Below are 25518 nucleotides of genomic sequence, written 5' to 3'. Positions count from 1 at the left end.
ATGGCACACATACAAGGACTCTTTTATCATAGTTTTAACTATGGCTGTTTTGTATCTAATATGGTTGCTGTATTATATACATACATAGAGCAGAAAAAGGGGCCCTTGTATGTTGGTGTGTCTCGTGTAAGATATTTACTTTCTCTACATGGCACACATACAAGGATTCTTTTATCATAGTTTTAACTATGGCTGTTTTGTATCTAATATGGTTGCTGTATTATATACATACATAGAGCAGAAAAAGGGGCCCTTGTATGTTGGTGTGTCTCGTGTAAGATATTTACTTTCTCTACATGGCACACATACAAGGACTCTTTTATCATAGTTTTAACTATGGCTGTTTTGTATCTAATATGGTTGCTGTATTATATACATACATAGAGCAGAAAAAGGGGCCCTTGTATGTTGGTGTGTCTCGTGTAAGATATTTACTTTTTCTACATGGCACACATACAAGGACTCTTTTATCATAGTTTTAACTATGGCTATTTTGTATCTAATATGGTTGCTGCAACCACTTGGTCTAAATTGTGAGAGGAGATCTGTCATTACATAGGCTATTTCTACTGAATAACAGGAAAGCATTTTAGATGCACTTTCTCGTAGGACAGCATATACCATGTTCTTGAATATACATGTACCAGTTGGGCACTGGTTAGAAAGGAAGGAAATGTTTTATTTAACGATGCACTCAACACATTATATTTACGGTTATATGGCATCAGACATATGGTTGAGCACCACACAGATATAGAGAGAGAGGAAACCCACTGTCGCAAAGTATCTTTTATATGCACCATCCCACAGACAGGATAGTACATACCACAGCCTTTGTTACACCAGTTGTGGGCACTGGTTAGAATGCAGCGAAAACCATCGAGTCCACCGAGATAAATCGATCCTGTAAACTAATTGTACTGCAGGTGAATTCTTTAGCACTGACACACCCCGTCTCAACTGACTGTACAGATGAAACTGGAGAAGCTCAAATAGTGAGAGAAATATTTTTCAACAAGACAAGAAAAAAGAAATTCTGGCAAACTGCACAAAAGAAATACATGCGTGGTAATGACATCAGCATAAAACTCTAAAAATAAATTCTTGTGGAACTTTATCAAAACTGTTTTTAACCACCTTACACATAAACACCTTTAGCAGTTTTTGATTATGTACAACCCACTTTACAAAAACAACATTTAAAAAAAAGTCTTGTGTGCTACCTGGGAAGAATCTGTTACAAAATGTTTGAAGTTAAATTAACCAAGATAAGTCCTTGCAAGGATCAGATTAACTAGGCCCCTGTTTTCATTACTGCAGCATCAACATGGAACAAGTTCACATGGCCACAGCAAAGGGCGGTAACACTACTGTTTCTTATTAACGACACAGGGATGCAGAAAAGAAATGCCAGATGAAAGAGGTATTGATTGCATACTTTTATGTGCACTGCATTCCAAGTGCATCTGGTGAATACTTTCACAGGCTACAGATATATCAGCACGTTGCTATGTGCCAAGAATTACATACATGTGCAGAGATATAAATGAATCAGTTACGAGAAAACACAAACTAATGGGAAGGACAGATACAAGATCTCTTGATGCTTTATAATTTAATAGTAGCCTGGCAGCAGGTTTCGTCTTTAACAATAAACACCTAGTGTCCACCTCCGACATCTAATAGAAGTTAAGGCCTCATTTTCAGGGCTCCAAATAACAGCTTGCTAAACCCCACCCTCCAAAAATCACATCTGCTATTTAGCTTGTTATATTTTAATCCCACAGCAAATACGATAGTCTTTGATATGCCAGTCATAAGGCAAGTGTTCAAACTGGGCAAAATATGAGTCGCCCACCCAAAAGCAAGCAACCCAACAGTACACTGCACCTCAGGTAAACTGAGCTACATCCAGTCCCAGATGAACCGATAGAAACAGAGGCAGACTACAAATAAAAACATTAGCAGGCTGCGAATTCAACAGAAGTTTGTGCTTCTGTGAATCACAGATTTCGGAAGGAAGAAGAAAGAAAATGTTTTATTTAACGACGCACTGAACACATTTTATTTATTTTATGGTTATATGGCGTCAGACATATAGTTAAGGATCACACAAATATTGAGAGGAAATCTGCTGTCACTACTCCACGGGCTACTCTTTTCGATTAGCAGCAAGGGATATTTTATGAGCTCTATCCCACAGACAGGATAGTACATACCACAGCCTTTGTTACACCAGTTGTGGAGCACTGGCTGGAATGAGAAATAGCCCAATAGGCCCACCGACGGAAATCGATCAATCAAGCGAGCACTGTACCACTGAGCTACGTCCCGCCCACCCACAGATTTCGGATCAGAACCGCAAAATTACGAGACGGAATCCCAAAATATCTATATTACTTCATCTCTATGATTTTAGCAGAATCCTAAAAAAAAAAACCTCAAAATTCAATGCCTGATTAAGATGCCAATCTTGAGCTTTCCACCGGAGGAGGAGGACAGAAATTGCAAAGAAATGCCAATGTTTTTCATGTCTGATGTACCCACCTGTTGCTGGTTCTTGAACGAGTGGACTGGCTGATGAACCAAGACGCAGGACCAGACATCCCAACTCGTGGAGTGCACACACGAGGACGTGCTGGCTCGATGACAGGTCCATACTCTGTGACTTTCCTTCCACGGCATCCACAGTCGCCTCACCTGAAAACACAGTTCCATGCAAATTAAATATGTCAATTTAAATAAATTAAATGGCAAAATTTAGTGTAAAATCCAATTTAAACTTTCAATGAACATCTAAATCAATCTATGCTTCAAACAATTGGGGGCCCCAAGATGAAACTTAATAAGTTAAAATCTGTTAATAAAATCTATTAACTATACAACTGTCGTTGATTACATTTAATGGGCTATTCTACTAGGATGTTGTAATGTCTACTAGGTTGTTGAAATGACAACATAACTTTACACTTAAATAAATAGGTACCCTTTGTTGTAATTAAAAGAACACAAATACAAATATTAAAAAGTTATAAAGTAAAATTTGTTTTAACACCACTAGAGCACATAGATTTATTAATGATTGGCTACATTTGATAATACTGACATGTCTTAGAGGAAACCAGCTACTCTTTCATTAGCAGAAAGGGATCTTTCACATGCATTTTCTCCATTGACAGGACACCACATACCAGTCTTTACAGTTGAGGGTTCAATCCTATAACCTAAGCACCTGAGTGAGTGCAACACAAACTGAGCTAGATTCCGCCACGTCAATCTATTCATGCTGCAGAATCAAACTTGTCTTTCAGTAACAGCTTGATCCTCACAACAATTCATTCACAAGAAGTCAATTTGTTATTATGTAATAGTACATCATTTTATGTACGACTTAACTAAAAATTAGCCTTTGCAATTGTTTTTAGCATGGTAACTTTCTGAAGCTTGCTGTCCCATTTATATTTGTATTAAGGTAAAAAGATTTTTTTATCATGATTATAAAACTGTACTAAATACTAAATGACCAAGTTATTCCTATAACACCATTTTCATTTGTTACAAACTTAATAACATCTTGATAGAGGCATTTTTATGTCATAGCAATCGTCAGGAACAAAATACCACAGATTGGTTTACTGGACAAGTAACTGTAGCATTAATAGGGAAATCACGTAGCTCCATTTAGAATAATCAGTATTGATTGATGTGAAAAGTTGAACCTTGGTTAATAATAATATCAAGGGGCAAACTTACTTTGTATTTCTTTAATCAATAAATTTGTGTGTAGCATAATCGTTGTGTTGGGGAGGGAGATTGGAAGAATGCTATAAATATGGACTAACTCCACTGAGAAGGTTGAAACAAGTCAATTAATGTTTACTCTATTCTACATTTTACTTTTAAATTAGCAAAATCCAAAGTGAAGCTGGAATTATCTACATTTATTCAAAAACATATGAAGTTCAAAAAAACCTAAAACCCTCACCAAACCCTAGGAATAAATGTTCAAAATGCTATTTATTCACATTGCTAATGGATCTTAATGTATGTTTTAAAGCCTATTCACCTATCTTACGATCTTGGAACCATATCCTACAATTTTAGAACCTTTTCTCCAAGACAGATGAATGATAGCATATTCATACTCGTTGAAACAAGGAATGCAGCAAATGTTTTCAGACTTACCTTTGACTATTTTGATTTAAGGAAATTAATTTTTTACATTTGAAGAACCTTCTCATTATTCGAAATTTCTTGGTGGAATTATCAATAGGCTTGCTTGCATGGGTGGACCCAGGACATATTTCAGGGAAGGAACCAAGGGCAAAAGGGCACATGGACCCACTCCTTGAAAAAGGTACTTGCATGAAAATTGTAAACATATTGTTAAAAAAGGGCCCCTTTTGTTTCGGGGGGGGGGGGGGGGGGAGAGAGAGAGAGAGGGAGGGATGGGAATGGGTCACCTTCATCTCCTTGTTTTGATCCGCCCTTAGACAGGAACTATTTCCAAGTGGATTTACCTGCAAAGTGTATTGTTTTAACTTAACTTACCCACAGTATTCATTTGTTTAATAATGATCTGGCAGATCTCCTTGGCAGCAGCTATCTGTGCCTTCTCTCCCAGCATCTCGCCTATCACAGATCGGAGGATGAAGAGCACACATTTCCGTGCATACACTGCGTCCACATGGGTGGGCGTGGCTCTCGAATTGGCTACCAAGTCGAGAATGTGACTGAGGAAAACGGAAATATTTCTCTCTAACCAGAGTCCACCCATACACCTGACAAACTCAACATAGGACTGCAAGGAAAGAAGAAAACATAAAGAGCCAAATTTACAAAGCCTCTTTATGTCTTACATGCATATAATTACATACATTTACAATGCTTAAACATATGCATTTAAGAAAACCATGCCCATATTGTTCCTGAAACTACTTGGTTTTTATATGGTAGGAGTACAAAACAAAGCAGTGTTCCTACTTAACTTTGAAATATTTTCAGTTTTTAAATCAATCAATAATTAAATTTAAATCAAACAATTCTAACTTAGAAGAAGTGATGGCATACAAAGTTTAATGGTCAATCGCTTGCAGTGTCGTGTGCCACAGAATCAATCCTTGGTTATTTGATTTCTGGCATATGATAAAAATATATGTTTATCTTAATGCTAATATATCATTTTAAATACATGTAATCATTCACTTTACATGATTACTTGCATAAGATGGAGATTTGCATTTTGGTGGATATTTAAAAAAGAAAAAAAAGAAGATCTTTTCGAGGGAGAAAAGGTCAGTTTGACTGGCTCACTATCTCGATGTTTAACATACATGTATGTAAACTAGGTCACGGGGCCACCAAACCAGCTTCAGTGGTGTAGTGATTCATCCATCAAGACTTTTAAAAGGTTCTTACATATTCATAATTGGGTAGTCTAACACCCAAAACAAATTTTAATGGCTCAATCAGGAAATGTAAGGCAAGTACACAGACTTCTCTCTCACTAACAACTGACCATTAACTCACTGTTCTGGACAGCCCAGATAGTTAAGGTATGTTCAGAATAGTGTGCTTGAACTGTAAGTGGATATTTAAGAATGAAAAAAATAAAGAAGAAGAAAAAAAGAAAGAAATAGGTCACAAGCAAGGTTTTTCTCTCTATTGCATTCCATGAGATAATTCTCCACACTAAAGAATTTTCCTCAGTGGATGAGTTATTCAACAAAGTGATATACAATATCTGTGAGAAACATTTTCAAACATGCAAACAGAGCCACACACCAACAATTTACACTTACATAAATATTTGTGTGTGTGTGTGCATGTGCATATCAGTGTGTGTGTGTGTGTGTGTGTGTGTGTGTGTGCGCGCGCGCGAGCGCGTGCGTGCATGTGTGTATGCATTTGTATGTGTGTATGTATATACAGGTGTGTGTGGGTGTGTGTGTGTGTGTGTGTGTGTGTGTGTGTGTACACATGTGTATGTGTGATTAGTTTTTTGTTTTTTCAATGTATTAATTAATCATCATTTTTGTTGTTTTTGATGGAATATTTCCTAAATACTACCTGCACATTTAGTCACATGATCTATAATACAGCAAGTGTTTCATATTGTACAGGCTAAGGTTAACCAGAGTGGTATTGCAGGTCAAAGGTTAAACAAGGCAGTGCTACTATCTATCTCCAGAGTTCCATTGTTGATCTGACCCAGTAACACAGCTTGGGGTTTCTTATATCTGTCATACACATGGTATTAGTAATATTAACTTACCACACAGCAGTGATACTGTTCAGATGAATATGAGATGATCATTACAGCTGTGGAGTTTAAATACCAATACCACCCTCAATGGTAAAGTCATCAGACTTATGACTGAAGAATACCATGTTCGCATTCTGTTACACGCTACTACCTAGATTGAGTTTTAACATCTCAACTGGACTTGTAAAGTCACTACATTCACTTAGTAGGTAACAACTACCGTAACAGCCCAGATACACATATTTGAACATGTACAAATTAGGAAAATTGTGTTAAAAGACTAATAATACCTTGTTGCTGTGGGACACAGCATATCAATGGAGTAGATGTGGAATATTGTCTGATATTTCTGTTGTAAAATGACTGACTGTTTATATTTCATGTGCTATTTCTGATGTGATATGTTTTACTCTGTTTATATTTTATGTATATTATTTCTGATGTGAAAATCTAACTGACTATTTATATTTCATGAGAGCTATTTCTGATGTGTTTTTTACTCCATTAAAAAAAGATATAAAAACATTTGTGAACATTCGTCTTTTTTCCCATTAGTGTTGTGAGGTTTTGTCTCGTAAGCACACTGCAACTCACACAGATGTATATATCAACTTACATGTGTGACATCAATGCTTATTTCAAGTTACGTGTAACACCAATGGGTATTTCCAATTACATGTGACACCAATGGGTATTTCAACCTACATGTGTGACACCAATGGGTATTTCAAGTTATGTGTGACACCAATGGGTATTTCTAGTTAGGTGTGACACCAATGGGTATTTCAAGTTACGTGTGACACCAATGGGTATTTCTAGTTAGGTGTGACACGAATGGGTATTTCAAGTTACCTGTGACACTAATGGGTATTTCCACTTACATGTGTGACATCAATGCTATTTCAAGTTACTTGTGACACCAATGGGTATTTGGAACCGGCCTCGGTGGCATCGTGGCAGGCCATCGGTCTACAGGCTGGTAGGTACTGGGTTCGGATCCCAGTCGAGGCATGGGATTTTTAATTCAGATACCGACTCCAAACCATGAGTGAGTGCTCCGCAAGGCTCAATGGGTAGGTGTAAACCACTTGCACCGACCAGTGATCCATAACTGGTTCAACAAAGGCCATGGTTTGTGCTATCCTGCCTGTGGGAAGCGCAAATAAAAGATCCCTTGCTGCCTGTCGTAAAAGAGTAGCCTATGTGGCGACAGCGGGTTTCCTCTCCAAATCTGTGTGGTCTTTAACCATATGTCTGATGCCATATAACTGTAAATAAAATGTGTTGAGTGTGTCGTTAAATATAACATTTTTTTTTTTTTCCAATGGGTATTTCTACTTATATGTTCGACACCAATGTTATTTCAAGTTATGTGTGACACCAATGGGTATTTCCACTTACATGTGTGACACCAACACGTATTTCACGGTTGACACTACTGCTCCCCTTGATCATTTCCCCTGCGGTGCTTCCCTTCCACAGACCAATACCGCCCTTCAAGAAGCCTGACGCCAGGATGTTTAGCACATCCACTAGTTTCACATTCTTTGACTTCACTGAAAAATCAAGATTTTACAGTATGCATCTATGGAATTCTACTAATATCTGGAAATTGTATTTATTCAATTCAATTTTTTTTCTAAAATTAAGATTTTTAAATACCTTTTACAATTTCAAAAGAAAGCAAATCCTTGAATACTATTATGATTACACTATTAATTTCATGAAAGACACAAGAGTCCATCGAGGGCAATAGATCCTATGACCCATCGCACCTCAGCCAAACATTGTACCATTGCCCTATACATGCCACTCATACTTTTTACTATTTTATGATCCTTCACAATACCACAATGATTATTATCTTATTAAAAACTTTACATAACAAGAAACAACAATAAAAATGGTTAAAATGAATACAATGATGATAAAAAAAAGACATAATAATTAACAACAAATTCCTTTAAAAAAAACCTTCAGCTTTTGCAGTTAATAACAGTGTTTCTAAAAAGAAAAAAAAAGTAATATTTTGGCAGGAATGAGTCTACCATTTAAAAAATTACCATAAGAAGTCTTTGGTGGTGCTTGGGCAGTAGCCATCAAATTTCCCAGCAGCTTAGCAACAGCACAGCGAACATCATAATTGGACCCATCAAGTGCACGGAAACAAAGGGAGGCAACTGTTTCAAGCTCATTGTTGTACATAAATGGAGCTTCATTAACTAACTGGTACATACACTGAAACAAAAAAGAAAAATTTGTGAATTAAAAAATTTATAAAATGTAATTTACAAAGTTTTAACTTAATTTTAAGTACCTGTAGCTTTATTTCAAAGGTGGACCTTAGAGAAAAGTGGTTGTTTGGTTATTTGTTTTGTTTAACAATACCACTAGAGCACACTGATTAATTAATCATCAGCTACTGGATGTCAAACATTTGGTAATTCTGACACGTAGTCAGCAGAGAAAACCCACTACATTTTCCCAATGCAGCAAGGGATCTTTTATATGCACTTTCCCAAAGACAGGAAAGCAATATCAGAATCCCATAAAATAAGCCTTTACATCAATTTTATTATTACAGTGGACAAAAGTAGGGGGTCATAGTACGCTAGCTTCTTTAGACAGATGGTCTCTTCAAAGAGTTGACCGTTTGAGGTAGTTTAACTAGTCTATCGACTTTATGTACTTTTGTAAAGCTCCGATGGTTTATTGGAGTATACAGAAAGCTCCATAAAACAGGATTTATCTTCCATCTTTGTGGCCAACAGATGCAGAAATAAAATCTACAATAAATCATTTGCTATAATTTTAGCACCATTTAGCACAATGTTCTCAATGAAATATGAGATGGGATACTCCCAAGATTAAACCATCAAAATGTGTTCCAAAAATGCCAGTTCTACAGATATATCTAGCAACAAGGCGTGCCAAAATGGTTATATCCTAAATAATCATCTACATATCATATATGAATGGGAATGTGCCTTTAATAGTTCTGTTTATTAGCATACATAATCGTTAATGGAACAGAACAAAACATAATCTACTAGCCTTTGGAATGGTGCCAACACACACAACAGAGGGAGAGAGGGATGGAGAGAGAGAAAGAGAAAGAGAAAGAGGGAGAGGGAGAGAGAGAGAGAGAGAGAGAGAGAGAGAGAGAGAGAGAGAGAGAGAGAGAGAGAGAGAGAGAGAGAGAGAGAGACAGAGACAGAGACAGAGACAGACAGACAGACATACAGACATAAGATGGGGAGGAGAGACTATCTTTAAACAAACTGTGTTTTTGGCACCGTGTTCAAAGACAGTATTATGGCACCAATATCTTAGTTTGACACCCAACACAGCTTAAACATCATGAATCATTCATTGAATCATTCATTTTTATTGCAGTAACTATTATCACTTGATCATGGTAATTATTATCATGTCAAATGAACAACAAGGCTAAGATTAAGGTCAAAGAACAGATGTTTTCTGTTGCTGGTAATACTAATAGTATGGAATGTTAAAAGCATTACACAAACATTTTTTACATAGACACTAACCTACAATGTAACCCTGTTAGAACTACTGAATGTGACATTGGAATGTGGGTCAATATAGTGTATGTAATCTGTACAAGTTACATGCATACATTGTATGTAGCCAATATTAGTATTCCACTTCTTAACATTAATTATATATTTAGTATTTCCAATGTATGTTTAAAACAATTGTTTAATATGTTTGATAAATGATATTATTGATATATAAAGTTTGTACACATTGAATCAATGTGTACTTAATGTATATTGTCTATTTAAGGATAATTTAAAATGTGTTAAAACAAAGTTAAAGTTTGTTTTGTTCAACACCACTAGAGCACATTGATTAATTAATCATCAGCTACTGTATGTCAAATATTTGCTAATTCTGACACATAGTCATTAGAGGAAACCCACTAAATTTTTCCTAATGCAGCAAGGAAACTTTTATATGCACTTTCCCACAGACAGGAAAGCACATACCAAAGCAGTGGGGCACTGGTTGGAACAAGAAAAAATCCACTGAGGTGGTTTGATCCTATGATGCAAGCACCTCAAGCAAACACTCAACCGACTGAGCTAAATCCCACCCCCTCAAGTTGATTAATTTTACATTTCATTTAGATCAGCATTTTTGAAGGTTTTAATTAACATAATATTACCTGATGAGAATGAGACGGAGACAGAAAGAGCGAGTGTGTAAGAAGAGACATAGAAAAAGAAAGAGATGGAGTCACACAGACCAAGACATCAAAAAACAGAATGTCAATGTGATGTCAGTTACCTACTATCATTAATCATAAAATTATTTCTTTCTATGAACAGTTAGGTATAGGGGTTTTTTTCTTCCAACTATATGTGTGTACTTGTAACAGAAGGTTATTAATGGTATCACTTAGAAGCAACTGGGAAGCGTTTTAACCACTTTCAAAATTGGACTGCACACTTCTATCAAGAACTACTGTGTTCTCCATTTCTTTTCACCATACATTTGTAGATAGATTATGTTTATAATGGATGCTAAGTCTTCAGGAATCTAAAGTGATCACTGACTTTATAAATTCCCGGTAGAATCATGTCTACACGATTTCAGTCTTGCAGAGTGCCAATATTAAACAATATATGCAAATGATTTCAAGAAGTTTGTTTTGTTTAATGACACCACTAGAGCACATTGATTAATTAATTATCGGCTATTGGATGTTAAACATATGGTAATTGTGACATATATAGTCTTATAGAGGAAACCCACTAAATTTTTCCATTAGCAGAAAGGGATCTTTTATATCACCATCTCACAGAAAGGGTAGCACATACCAAGGCCTTTGATATACCAGTCGTGGTGCACTGGCTGAAACAAGAAATAGCTCAATGGGCCCACCAACGGGGATTGATCCCAAACCGACCGTGCATCAAGTGAGCGCTTTACCACTGGGCTACGTCCACCCCCCAAATGATTTCAAATGTAACGGGAAATAAACCATTTATTTGAAATTTGAACTCTCATATTGAAGACTGCAGTTCAAATTCTGTAAAAGGTTCTGCCTTACTCTAACGTTTGTCTGTTATTTTCACAATCCGTATATACAATGTAAGACATATATTACAAAAATATGATTCTTGAAATGACAACCAACCTTTTCCCTTTAAATCAAATAATCAAGAATGTTCCAAAAAAGAACACATCGAGTTGACTGGATGCCAAATCTTTCCACCAATACATACAACTTATTTAAATATAATTTATTATTTTAATAAAAAATTGCCTCCCCCTCCTCCCTCCCAATGAATTCTGAAAAAGACCTTATATCTACACATCAAACAGCACCAATCCTCTTATTCTAAGATAAGAAGACATATATGGCATGCACATAAAGCGTTGCAACAACAATACATATCCCAGTGCATCAAGTAACCACGATCCCAGCTAGAAGTGTATCTCCAGCAGGGTGCATCAGAATGACAATACATATTTCTCATTCACAAGCCAACTGACTGGAAGTCTTCCAACCATAAACACCATATCTATCAGCATGTGCAGCAGACCTATATCCGTGCCAAGCTAAACAAGACAGGACAGCCTTGTTGGCTCACATCAAGATAATGCTGGAGTAATCATCTACAAACACTTGTTGCACTCAAAGTATGGAATTCTTTTTAATGGCAATCAGTATCACAAAGCACCAACAACAAGCCATTAACCCATGTCCCTCTGGAGCAGATAGATGAGATAGTGAGGTGCATGCCCCAGACAGTGTGCTTGAAACGTAATTGGTTATAAGCACGGAAATTAAGTTAAAATTTTAAAATATTTACTTGTAAAGGATTAAATATCTTTCTTCTATTAATTTAAAAACTGGTTTAAAGGCAGTGTTCAAGGTACATGTAGCCCCAAAATAATACTTGCAGTTTGATTAAGGTAGACTACATGTTACACAAAACATTTATTTCATTTTGGTGAATTATTTTTGGGGGCAATTTTAATTATAAGTTAATTACATTTTACATAGTAGGCCTAAATGATATAGTTGGAATAATAATAATAATAATAATAATAATAATGAATTATATATATATCAGGGGTGGGAAAAAGCCCTTTTTTCCCGGTCTGGGACCGATTCTCGATCTCCGAGACCAAAATTAATTTTTAAAAACGTGCGTTTGCCGGTCCCACTTTTATTCCTTTTTTTTATATTATTTATTCCATTATGTAAAATATATACAATTTGTGTGGTTTTCATGTTTATCGTTTCGTGTTCATGATTCAAGATAAAACTATACAAATGTCACTATGATTTTTTTAAAAACTATTTGGCAAATATAGTCTTTTAAATGTTCTTCATTTTTTTTTTTTTTTTATCCCCCCCCACCCCCCCCCCCCCCCCCCATAGTGACGACATCAAGTGGGACCGATTGACAATTTCATTTTTCCCCATCCCTGATATACATATATATATATATATATATTCAATATCTTTCCAGATTAGCAGGACTCAACACCTGCTAAAAACATTACTCTCCACAGTACAGACCCCTCAACCCACCCCATCCTAATTTTCTGCAGATGCACCTGCTCAAGATTTAGATTTTCGTTTGGCATTTGAAAGAAAAATAAAATGATATGTAAACAATTTGAGCTACAACAAAACATTAAAATGGCCAGAAATGTGTTGCATATACAGATATTTATATTCAAAACAAAAAATATGTAGCCCAAGAAATTTGTAAGTTTCATTTTTAAAAGAGATTAAGATTATTTAAAAACACTTTAAAATGGCTACAAATTCAGGATGGTCCCCTAAAATTTAATATAAACTTACAAGGGTTTATTATAAATTATGTATGTATAATATACATAATTACTGTACAAAAATAATCTTATAAAACTGAACAGTATGACAAAAACACATCAATATAAAGGATGGACAAGATAAAGCCATTACATGTAAATATATAGGATGAAAGTAATGTGAATGCTGTAAAATAATTCTTGTTTCATGTTCATTTAAGAGCACAGATGGAGTGTCTGGAAATATCATAAGATGATGGCTAATCATTAAAACATGGGTTAAATGTCATTCCTTGTACAGGAACAATCCTCTGGGCAGTTCCAGACAGTTAGGATGACAAGAAAAAGTAGATTGTTTTTTTTGATGTGGCACTGCTGCAAACACCTACAACACTGACTGGAATCCTCTGAAGTACTAGCCAGACAGTCTCACCAATACCATGCTTTGTTTGCCAGAGGCCAAGAAAAACAGGCAGTGCCATCAAAACATAGTGCCAGTAAATAATGTATGGGAGAAATTAAGCAAAACATGACTGCTGAAAGAACAGAGTAAAGTACTAGATTTACAAAGAAACACAGAGATCCTGTTAGTTAAACCGTGATCTGATTATTAATCAAACCGTTTGTAGCGAGCTGGTTTATAAATTTAGTAACAGCCTCAGTGGTGTCGTGGTTAAGCTATCGGACATAAGGCTGGTAGGTACATGGTTCGTAGCTGAGTACCGGCTCCCACCCAGAATGAGTTTTATACTTAGTGGGTAGGTGTAAGACCACTACACCCTCTTTCTCTCACTAACAACTAATAACTAATCCACTGTCCTGCAGACAGCCTAGATAGCAAAGGTGTGTGCCAAGGAAAGCATGCTTGAACCTTAATTGGATAGAAACACGAAAATAAGTATAATGAATAAATGAATGAATGAATGACTCAGTACTGCTAAATCAATGAATAAATTAATGTTTAATAACACCATAATACAAAGGAACATTGGCTACTGAGTGTCAGACAAAGGTATATGAACAAACAAAAGTCGAATCAATCATTTTATCAAAACAGTGTATGGAGCTGTGGTGAATAATGAATGAATGTTTAAAATATTTTTATATTATTTAAATTTTATTATTAAACATAGTCATAGCATGGCTAGTGTTGCTTTCAGTTTAGTAACAGAAATTAGTTGACAATTGCAAATTGGACAGGCACTAAATCAAACCTTTCCTTAACTGTAGCCTATGCAATTTGTTTGATGTAGATGCCTTTTCTCATATTACTATTACCAATTGTAATTTTACTAACTTACATATATATACAGCATGGAATGTATGGGAAAATTAGGGCACCACAGCATTTTTCTTGCCACTGACAATGTCCAATTTTGGGGGCACAATTATAAGTAAGGAGGGCAACCACAGCATTTACAATTGTTTAACGGTAACCTTCAAACCCTGTAGTACACTGATGAAGATCCATAATTTCATTGACCTAAGACTTATAGTTTGTGAGAAACTCATCTAAACACAAAACTTTAACATAAAAGTTGATGCCATCACCACCACAACCATCATCAGAAAAAAAATACCTATATCTCTCCGTTTTACTTTGAAAAGAAGAGACAAAACTGAAACGAGATATTGATTCTCAACCAATTGTTGGACTGGTGCCAGCTCGTAGCCACATCTTCACCAGTCCATGTGAGATTAAATAAGAAATAAATCTAGGTAGAATAGATAACAATGGCTACAATTGAAGAGACGATAAACAATGACTTGAATCATTCAAAGATTAAGTTATTTTAAACTCAAGTACATAAAACAGAGTGAGCAACAGCCTGTAGATAGTTCTTAATGAATACTGTTGCATGCACAAACAAGAAATAAAAACCATTATGTAACAACTACCTACCGAATAGGTGGATTTCCCAGGGGTTTGATGCGGACGTATACATGTTGTAACCATTTAATTAATAATTTAAATACATGTGCTTGTACTACCTGTACTGTTAATTAACTTGATAACAATATAAACATATTTTGTCTACGATCCTTTAGTCCAGAAAATTAATCTGGAGTTGTCGCAATCTAGTATTCATTGCACTGCCACAATGGTGCAATTTATATTCAAAACAATATGAAGCATTTATTTTAAATTTTAATTTGGCCAGGCTGCGAGTACTGTAATTTTTTTAAAAGCACATAACAATACATTTACCTAGTGGGTTATGGAAACAAGAAATAAAGGTACAACTGCCAAGGTATAACTTTCTAACTTGTACTAAAACAATAATATTTACCTTTCTTGGTGTTAATATAGTTTGATTTTTATTATTTTCTTGAAGTATGAAGACTTCCCCAAGTTTACACAATTATGCTCAACATCAGCTGCATTCACTAGATTCACTTTTATTAATAAACAGTTAACAATAAAACCAACTCAATATATTTAAAATTTAAATATGGATACTGCTAAATTATATATAAATCTTTACTTTGCATCGCTAAATTTAAAGAAAAACAATAAAACCAACTCAATATATTTAAAATTTAAATATGGATACTGCTAAATTATCTAAAAATCTTTACTTTGCATAGCTAAATTTAAAGAAAAACAATAAAACCAACTCAATATATTTAAAATTTAAATATGGATACTGCTAAATTATCTAAAAATCTTTACTTTGCATCGCTAAATCTAAAGAAAAACCCCCAAAACAACCCATCACACTGTAAACAAGGTTGTGTAAAAAGGAATTTACATTTTCATACACATATCAAACAACTGTTAACATTTTGGCTCTTGCCAAATTTCTTATAATTTGAACCAGAGCCACACTGAATGTCTTTCTAAAATTAAATGCACAGAGTTTATTTTTAGCTTGTAATGAAATTATTCAACAGTTACATGTTCTTCTTATCTGTTGCAGGAGACGATGATAAACTCAAGACATTTACAAAAAATGCTGGTATGTTAATAGCAATTCTCATCAAGTACTACTGAAATCAGCCAATCCATTTAATTGAATCATACAGCATTTAAGACAGCAAATGTTCAAATAAGGCTGCATTTGCCTGATTACTAGTTCTATTACTTTAAACAAGGAAATGACATGTCATTCTACCAGCACAACAGGGATTTACGATGGAATGAAACAACTATAAATATCACTAATTTTCAGCACAGAAATCTTTTGCAGACGTCATATTTCCAATACTTTTAACAATGTTGGACTTTTTTTTCCGTCTTAAATACACAGAAGGAACAAACCAATAATCAATATTGGTGCCTGGAACAAACAAGCATCAGACTTAATTAACCAATTCAAACGATTTGTAAACAGGCAATGCAAGAACAGTCAGTGACCGTGCAAGTAAACTAAATCAAACCTGCAGTTTATGAGACTATTTTAGAATCACAAATGTAATATAGAAAACAGGGTTGTTGTTATCCATGTTGACCTTTTCTGTTTTTCCATATTCATTCACATAAAAATTCAGGACATCTTATCTACAGTTTGTTTTGTTTAACGACACCACTAGAGCACATTGATTTATTAATCAGCTCTATTGGATATCAAACATTTGGTAATTTTGACATATAGTCTTAGAAAGGAAACCCACTACATTTTTCCATTAGTAAGGGATCTTTTATATGCACCATCCCATACAGGATAACACATATCACGGCCTTTGATATACCAGTCGTGTTACAAACATCTTATCCAACCATAACACGATTATATGACATGTGGATCCAATTGATAGGAAAAATTAGCATTTTTCAGAACAAGGAAGGAATGTTTTATTTAATGACATATTCAACACTATTTAGTTATGGTTATAATGTGTCGGACATATGGCTAAGGACCACACAGATGACGAGATGAAACCTGCTTCCGCTACACAATGAGCTACTATTTCTGATTAGCACCAAGGATCTTTTATATGCAGAATCCCACAGACAGAAGAGCAAAGACCTTCCACCCACCTCCCACCCTCCACACACACAAGTAAAGTTCTATCCCATACACCCATGAAGTACATCATAACAATATTATTATCGATATAAATGATACATACACTGTACATCAGTCAGCATATTACGAAACTCTTTGCATTTCATATTGTGACCATTAATAAGTAAAACATATTTAATAGTTTGAAAGCACAATGAAAGAATTCTTTAAAAGATTACTGTGTTCTTATATTATAGGTAGTACTAAACCAAATAACTTCCGGCTGGGTCAAAGTTCGAGGTGCACCGAACTTTTGATAGAGAAGTGAACACCACAAGTCCTGTGATTGGTTATAAATGTGAGTGTGTTGGTTGTAAAAAAATTAGTTTCATCTGGGCTAAAAATGTATGCAATTTTATTTCATCTAGTACCACTGTGTCAAGTAGCCTTGTGCTTGGAACATGAATGGGGTACCTGTAAAAAAAAGTACTCAAATTTTGTGCGGAACTAGGGTAGTCATAGACGCTACCCGTTATCTCAGAAATGAGCAGCTTGACACCCACTTTTTTGTGATTCACTTTAAGGGTGAGTGGTGGTAGTATTTATATCCGTGGCGTTTATGTCGATTGATACGTTGCAGGTAGGAGTTTTAGCCACATATGTTACTATTGTCGTCTATGGGATTTGATTTGGTAGTATACACCCTATAGCACATATTCAGTGCATAATAAAAAATAATTATGATTTTGTGAATTTATTTAATTAAACTATACTGGTTGATTAATTAGCTGTCACTGGACCACGCAAGTTCACAATGACCTTGACCGTGACACTAATCACTGTACATGGCTCTGAATGGATTTTGAATCAAAGTTAGCACTGAGGAAAAGTTGGTTTTGGCCTATAATTCATACTGTAAATATTCAATAATTTCTTTTTATATGGTATTTGACTTGCCATATACAACTGCTCTTAAATATGGTGTTATATATAGGCAACCTGAATTAAGATTTTAATAGCAATTTATTTTTATATTAAAAATAACATGTGTCAATAGTGGGTTAATGTCTTTAGTTTCCATTAACATAGTTAATTTTTCATGTATGCAATTCTGAAAACTCAAATTTGTAAAGAACTTGATTTTTATTGTCATTTTGACATATTTATAGGGTGCTAAGTTATATTTTAGACAAGTTTGTAGTTTTATGCAAAATTTAAAATAAATTTAATGAAAAACTTCACCAAAGACATAACTAAATTTGTTGTCACTAGTGTGCCTTCTGTTCTTAGTTATACATAACAATAATCTTGTTAAACATACCTTTAGATCTCCAGATCAAATATTTTTTTTAATAATCACTTAGTTTGCTCTCATGAAGACCATTTTAGGTTTATACTGGATTCAGAACCAGTTTTTTTCAGATTTGATTATCTGCCTTGGAGTAAGTTGGTAATTTATTTTATTGTTAAAGCTGTATTACCCAATGTTACTAGCTAAATAAAATGCTGGATTACTGATTGTAGAAATACATCCAATATACATATTGTATTGATCTGGATTAGAAAATAATGCAATAAAATAGAAGTTCGGGTAATTATGTCATTTAAAAGTAGTTTTTTTAAAGTAATTAATCAAAAATAAATGTGTGAAAGCTGGATGATAATTCCAGATATCACAAATATTAAAAGCTCCAACTACAGTAGGCTACAAATAAAATATAGTCAGGAATATGGGTGGCTCCCAATGGTTTTGATGGTTCATTATGAAAATCAGCATGGCCGATGGATTTGAAATTCCCACACCTGGTAACTTGAAGACGGCCACACCCTGCATACAGGATTTCCTCCCAACACAAATGTCCAGAACATTAAGTTATTACTTCATACAGGTACAGGTTGGTGTTTCCTTCCTCAGAAAGTGTATTTTTTTAATACTGATATTTTTTTGATGTACCTGTTCAGGTCTCCTAATCTAGGGGTCAGTCAAGTGCATGTGTTTTAATGGGATACTTTAAAGGAGTAGAGGTACTCGGACTATCTTTGTTGTCTCTACATATATACCTGAGTACACACACCAAACTGACAGTAAATATCTTCAGGAGTTTTATTTTAAAACATTTTGTTGTTTAATATGACATATTGCATTTGTACAAAACTGTATACAATATATATGCCTTATGAGGTGTACATTATATTAGGTTGCACTGTAGAAACAACAGTTTCAGTGAGGCTGTCACTTTATGTCAGAATACACCAGATCCTGGTTGTCATAAAAACACATAGCAGGACACTTTTTGAAAAATGTATATTATCAGTATAGGTAGTACTAAACCAAATAACTTCCGGCTGGGTCAAAGTTCGAGGTGCACCGAACTTTTGATAGAGAAGTGAACACCACAAGTCCTGTGATTGGTTATAAATGTGAGTGTGTTGGTTGTAAAAAAAATTAGTTTCATCTGGGCTAAAAATGTATGCAATTTTATTTCATCTAGTACCACTGTGTCAAGTAGCCTTGTGCTTGGAACATGAATGGGGTACCTGTAAAAAAAAGTACTCAAATTTTGTGCGGAACTAGGGTAGTCATAGACGCTACCCGTTATCTCAGAAATGAGCAGCTTGACACCCACTTTTTTGTGATTCACTTTAAGGGTGAGGGGTGGTAGTATTTATATCCGTGGCGTTTATGTCGATTGATACGTTGCAGGTAGGAGTTTTAGCCACATATGTTACTATTGTCGTCTATGGGATTTGATTTGGTAGTATACACCCTTTAAGCATGCTTTAATAAAAAGTAAGATTTACCTCCCCCCACCCTTTCAACATTCATTGGTTTTATTCAAAGCCTTGCCAATGTAACGTTTTTGATACATGTGGGTCTTCAGACATCAGATGCACACAACAATGTCACCACTGATAACATTTTATTGGCACCATTTTTCAAACTTGCTTTAACCACTGACATTAGTGTCAGCTGGTCTAGACTCTTGTACAAACAAGTCTGGAACCAGTGGACAAAAACTGGTAAAACCAAATAAACAAAGATTTTTTTTGTTTACTGTAAAACAGAAAATGTTAGGGAGCACACAATTTTAGTAAATTTAGCAAAGCCATACAAGAAGATAAAATTTCATGACACTAAATTTAAAAGATAGTTACAAGACTTTCTAAAAACTTTTGTGTGATTGTTTTGTCAGTGATTAACTGAACACACACAACAATGGTTACATGCTATTCATTAAATCAAAATGACAGCAAACAACACAAATGTGTTAGCATGCACACTGCTACAATTTTCTTCTAAATTTAAGTTGTCTCTAAGCCGCATAATGTCAAAATTTATCAATAGTATTAATTCAACCGATCCTACAACGTAACAGGGTTTTTTCAGTGTTTCATATGATGACCTCATTAAAGTTTTATGCCGCTAATATGTCACTTACATGTATTTAATTTTCGCTAAATTTAAAGAATGCTAATAATTTATTATTTACAGTAACTGATCCAAGTCGCCAAACCAGTCAATTAGATATAACTAAACTATCATTAATTTATTCATTCTTTCATTCAATAAATTCATTAAGTTTTTAGGAAAATGCTTCCAGATGATTAGGTATTAAACCAGACATACTGAAATAATACACGTGCAATAATAAAGGTTATTTTTTCTAGGATATAAAATACATGTATGAAAAATGGGAAAATAAATTCCAAGACAAAATAAAGTATTTTACAGTAATATAGATGACAATTTTGACTACTCCAGAACAAAATTTCATTAGCCAGAACCAAGGACAAGGTGATTTGTCAAACCCTAGCATAAAAAGTAAAGCGAGGTACCAACCTTTGCCGCAGCCCACCTAACGGACATGGACCGGTCCGTCATTGCCTGCCTAGCAGCCTTGTAGATGTCCTTGTGACAGTTATTGCCGGCCGAGCCGATCCCGCCCACCACCTTCTCCAGGGTCAGCATGATCTCACATCGTCCTTGAGACTGAAAACAGAACATAATGAACATACTTCAGTTAGTTCAACCACAACTTGCATTATTAAATAGTTCAACCACAACTTGCACTATAAAATGTTTATTTATTAAACACCTGTTGGTGATAACATCATTAGTTATTTTTGATAACACATGTTGATAACACACGTAAGTGTGATTTCAATTTAAAGACATTCGACTGGCTGCTCCTAGGTGATGACCAGGTCGCCACTGCTACTCATAGGCTACTAGCTTGTGCTTATTTCAATGCCTTGTAATGCCACCACAAAATCTAGGGATAAAATATTTGGGGATTTTGAATCAAGAATCAGGAAATGACATTATTTGTGAATGGACTATATAAGGCCAAAAAATTAAAATTGTTTGTTTCTGGTCACCAGACTGACCCTAAATTTTGCCACAGACCCTGAATTTTTTTTTTTCTGGTGGGGTGGGGGGAAGCGCACAGAGAACTTGTGGTCACGGATCGACAAAGCAGACGACAGAAGTACTCAAGTAGGATAACTCTTACGTCAGTGTGTGTTAAATGGAGGTTGAGGGGTGTGTGTGCGTATGGGTGGGGAGGGGGGGGGAAGGGCAGCAGTGATGATTTTTATACACCCCCACCCCACTTTTTGGCACCTTCTTACGCCGTGCCCTGGACCCAATCACTGGCGTTGTTAGAGACTGGACCCAGACTAGACATGCCTGGACATTGAATGGATATGAGCATAACTAATTTGTTTGAAATTGGAATCATTAACCAGTGTTCTACATTGCGACCAAAATGTTGGCGTGGCGACTGATTGAATTTATTATCGTCGTCATCTGGCGACCGACTCCAAAAACGTCTAAGCATTAAATTATTTGCCATGTGCGTTCAGAGTCCTAGCAGCGAAAACAAATGAAATTTGTTGACATCATTGTGCAGTCAGAACATTTCACTATTTACGAAGTTGTCCGATTGAGCACTGTGAATTCCGTATTAATTGTCGGTACAATTCGGAATTCATCGTTGATTTTAGTAATTGGGGCTAACAGATACTTACAACACATTCATAAATGATATAAAATGAGTAGTGTCGCACTGTGGCGTGTAACATTTTAAGCTTGGCTAGTAAATGTTGTTTGTCCACTAGCCAAAGAAGAGTAAGTTATAAAACCGAGTGTAAAACAGTTAATAACACGTGCTCTTATTAGGTACCACGGTATTGGTGACACACGAGATCGCATGACAGTACGGTAACGTGTGTGGTGATTAAACGGCTTTTATTACAAACTGCTAAATACTGTAGGCCTATAGAGGAAAATATATCGTATTATCGTAACTCCAGTCATCTCATACATTGTAGGTTTATTTTCCCAAAACAACGTGTGATCTCAACAAAACAATCAAGGATTTCTCGATACCACATGCACAGACCACATGCACAGACTACAAGTCATCGTGTTTTTTTCCGCATGCAAAGGTCATTTGAAGAAGACATGGTACAATTTTCGTTGTTGGCTACTGCTTAGGCCTAGTACCCAGAATTTGTTAATATACACGGGTGTAGCCTGTAGGAAGATACCAAAAAGTGGGGTGAGTAGGTACACACACGTATAAAATTAATATATAAACCATCGATGCTGCTACAAAGTACCCCCTTCCCCGCTTCCTACGCCAGTGATGTAGATAGGCCTATCAACTGATGAGCATGGGTAATAATTAAATAAACGGAATATTCAAGAATAACCACAAACATTAAACAGTTCACATTTATTTCAGTGTTTCAGTTAATTGGGAATAAATTAATTTGGGTGATTTTAGCATGGGTCCGTTCAATAGGCTAATAAACATTAAAACTATAAGTCCGTCCCACAGGGAACGCCTTAGCCCGAGTACTCTGACTGTAAGAGAGCTAGACGGACATTTGAACATAAACACGCTCTCATTATTTATGTCCAAATGTCCATCTAGCTCTCTTACAGTCAGAGTACTCGGGCTAGGAACGCCTTTTTTATTACTATGAAATTTACTACAAGTTATTCATTTCTAAGCCGATTGATTTGTAAATTGCACACAAAATTAGTATTGTTTTGTTATTTCCAATATAAGTTGGACAAATCTGTGAAGTTTTTGTGCAAACATCTATTGACCAACTTGGACAAATTTGTGCACTCATCCTCTGACAAAACTGGACAAAGCTGTGAAGTTTCTGTGCAGTCATCTACTGACTTTTATTGGTGAAAGGAATAGTTTGAAAAATTTTTTGGTGAAAGGAATAGTTTGAACTTTTTTTGTTTTCCTGTCTTTTGAAAATGGCATGTGAAACTTAAAACTGACATTGACAGTGAGATTGTTTTTATTTCTCTCTGGCTGCAAAGAGTAAACTAAGATTTTTCAGACAGCTTGCCTTCATGTCTTTCATCTTGAGACTGAGTTTTTCTCTGGCAAACACATTTAAGGTAGGGTAACCTTTCTTTGAACTAAAAAACAAAACAAAAAAACCCATCCTACCTACCTACCCTACTTTTTTTGGCCATGTTACCTGAAACAAACTTCTTTTTTTTGGCCTAAAAACATTTTAACATCTGGTATAATTACTCACACCAATAATAATAAAATGAAAGAATTAAAATAAATAAATAATAAAAACACATTAAAATTTTAACTCTCCCCCCCCCCCCCCCCCCCCCCCCCCCCCCCCCCCCCCCCCCCCCCCCCCCCCCCCCCCCCACCCCCCCCCCCCCCCCCCCCCCCCCCACAGCCCCCCCCCCCCCCCCCCCCCCCCCCCCCCCCCCCCCCACCATTAAACTAGATATGTCTGGTTGCCATTTTGTACTGCAGAATGCTATATTTATTAACTACGGCTATTAATGATTCATAGCATCTTCTGGAACTCTTAGTATCATAGCCAAAATTATGAATTGATTATTTTGTTACAGATTTCTACTTTGGATGGTAATAGCATATTTAAACTGAAACTGAAAATGCATAAAAATGATCTTATCAAAACATTACATTGCACGGTCAGGATAAAAATAAATCTAAAAGGTCTTTGTTTTCTTACTGAATTACCAAAAGTGAAAATAGAAGTTATCCAGCCAAGCATAAATATTTTATATTCACTGAGTATTGATAAGATCATGCTTTGATATGTGGCTGATTCTGTTCAAGAAAAAAAAAAAAGGTACCAGATACAGGTTGTATTTACTGCCTCATGATCTGCCTTAAAAAATGAAGGAAACGTTTTATTTAACAACGCACTCAACACATTTTATTTATGGTTATATGGCATCAGACATATGGTTAAGGACCACACAGATATTGATAGAGGAAACCTGCTGTCGCCACTTCATGAGCTACTCTTTTCGATTAGCAGCAAGGGATCTTTTATATGCACCATCCCACAGACAGGATAATATATACCATGGCCTTTGTTACACCAATTGTGGAGCACTGGCTGGAACGAGAAATAGCCCAATGGGTCCACCGATTGGGATCGATACTAGACCGACCGCTCATCAAGCTACGTCCTACCCCCATCTTAAAAAAAGAGTTAAACTTGTGTTCATGTATTTATGGTGTATTAACATTTGTATTCAACATTTCACATTCTTTTCAAATTGCAAATGATTCGTTTTAAGACTTATATCTATATATGTATATGGCCATTGTATAAACATATTAAAAGAAATTCTACAAATATAAAAAGAAGGGAAAAAAGAAGAACAACAACAACCACTTGGCATGATTTGAATTCAAATCAAAAGAAGAAATATATTCATTTATAAATCACTTAAACCGAGTACTGGTGAAAATAAATCTACATTCTACAGGAAATATACGTCAGGATTTAAAAGAAGCCAGTTATCATTGCCAAGAGCGACACGCACAGTTGCTATCATTTAGCTCTGCCGAAATATTTAATTTTAGTAAGTTTCCACCCTGTTTGGATAACCAAAACTTGGACCAAGTATTCATAACACCTATTGGAATTTGTGGTGAAAATTGTTTTAGGAGAGGATTCTAACTAAAGGAGTTTTTGCAGAAAAACTGTCCATGGAATATCCAAAAGTTTACAGGAATAATTGTTCCAACTAAAATAGTGAGGCCTCCCAAGGGATCTTTGCTGATTTAAGAACTGAGGTAAGATGGTTAATTGTTAAACAACTCCTTAAATGACCCCTAACACATTTATACCATGTGATTGAAATCTATATGCTGCATGGCCCTAATGGCCACAGCTGTGCCTGAACCCTTGGAGGAGGTCTGTTTATCATCTGATCCTATTACCAGTGAGAAGACAAACATATGTAATTCCAATGGCCCAGCATTAAAAATACAAAAAGAAACCAGGAATTATACACTTAACAAAGATAAGGCTATAAATAAAAAAAAAAATACACAAAACAATGTTGATGTGAAAAAAAATGACCTATCAGCATTACTTGGAAAAACAACAATAAATGTGCAAGTGTGATATTAACACCGGACAGATTTCAGCTGTACAGACAGG

At 35.5% G+C, this 25518-nt stretch overlaps 1 protein-coding gene across 2 annotated transcripts in view; it reads right to left on the bottom strand.

Moving 5' to 3' along the window:
* Positions 1 to 25518, bottom strand: part of LOC121372687 (HEAT repeat-containing protein 5B-like) — a 128339-nt gene that overhangs the window by 38486 nt on the left and 64335 nt on the right. For both annotated transcript variants that reach the window (XM_041499143.1, XM_041499144.1), the window contains exons 5-9: positions 20876 to 21025; positions 8329 to 8503; positions 7667 to 7821; positions 4552 to 4801; positions 2548 to 2700 (exon numbers count right to left, since the gene is read on the bottom strand). In XM_041499143.1, the coding sequence (XP_041355077.1) occupies positions 2548 to 2700; positions 4552 to 4801; positions 7667 to 7821; positions 8329 to 8503; positions 20876 to 21025 (883 nt within the window). The remainder of the gene's footprint in view (positions 1 to 2547; positions 2701 to 4551; positions 4802 to 7666; positions 7822 to 8328; positions 8504 to 20875; positions 21026 to 25518) is intronic.

This window comes from Gigantopelta aegis, chromosome 4 (genome assembly GCF_016097555.1).
Source record: "Gigantopelta aegis isolate Gae_Host chromosome 4, Gae_host_genome, whole genome shotgun sequence".
Classification (NCBI taxonomy): Eukaryota; Metazoa; Mollusca; class Gastropoda; order Neomphalida; family Peltospiridae; genus Gigantopelta; species Gigantopelta aegis.
This window is presented reverse-complemented; position numbering and strand designations above follow the sequence as displayed.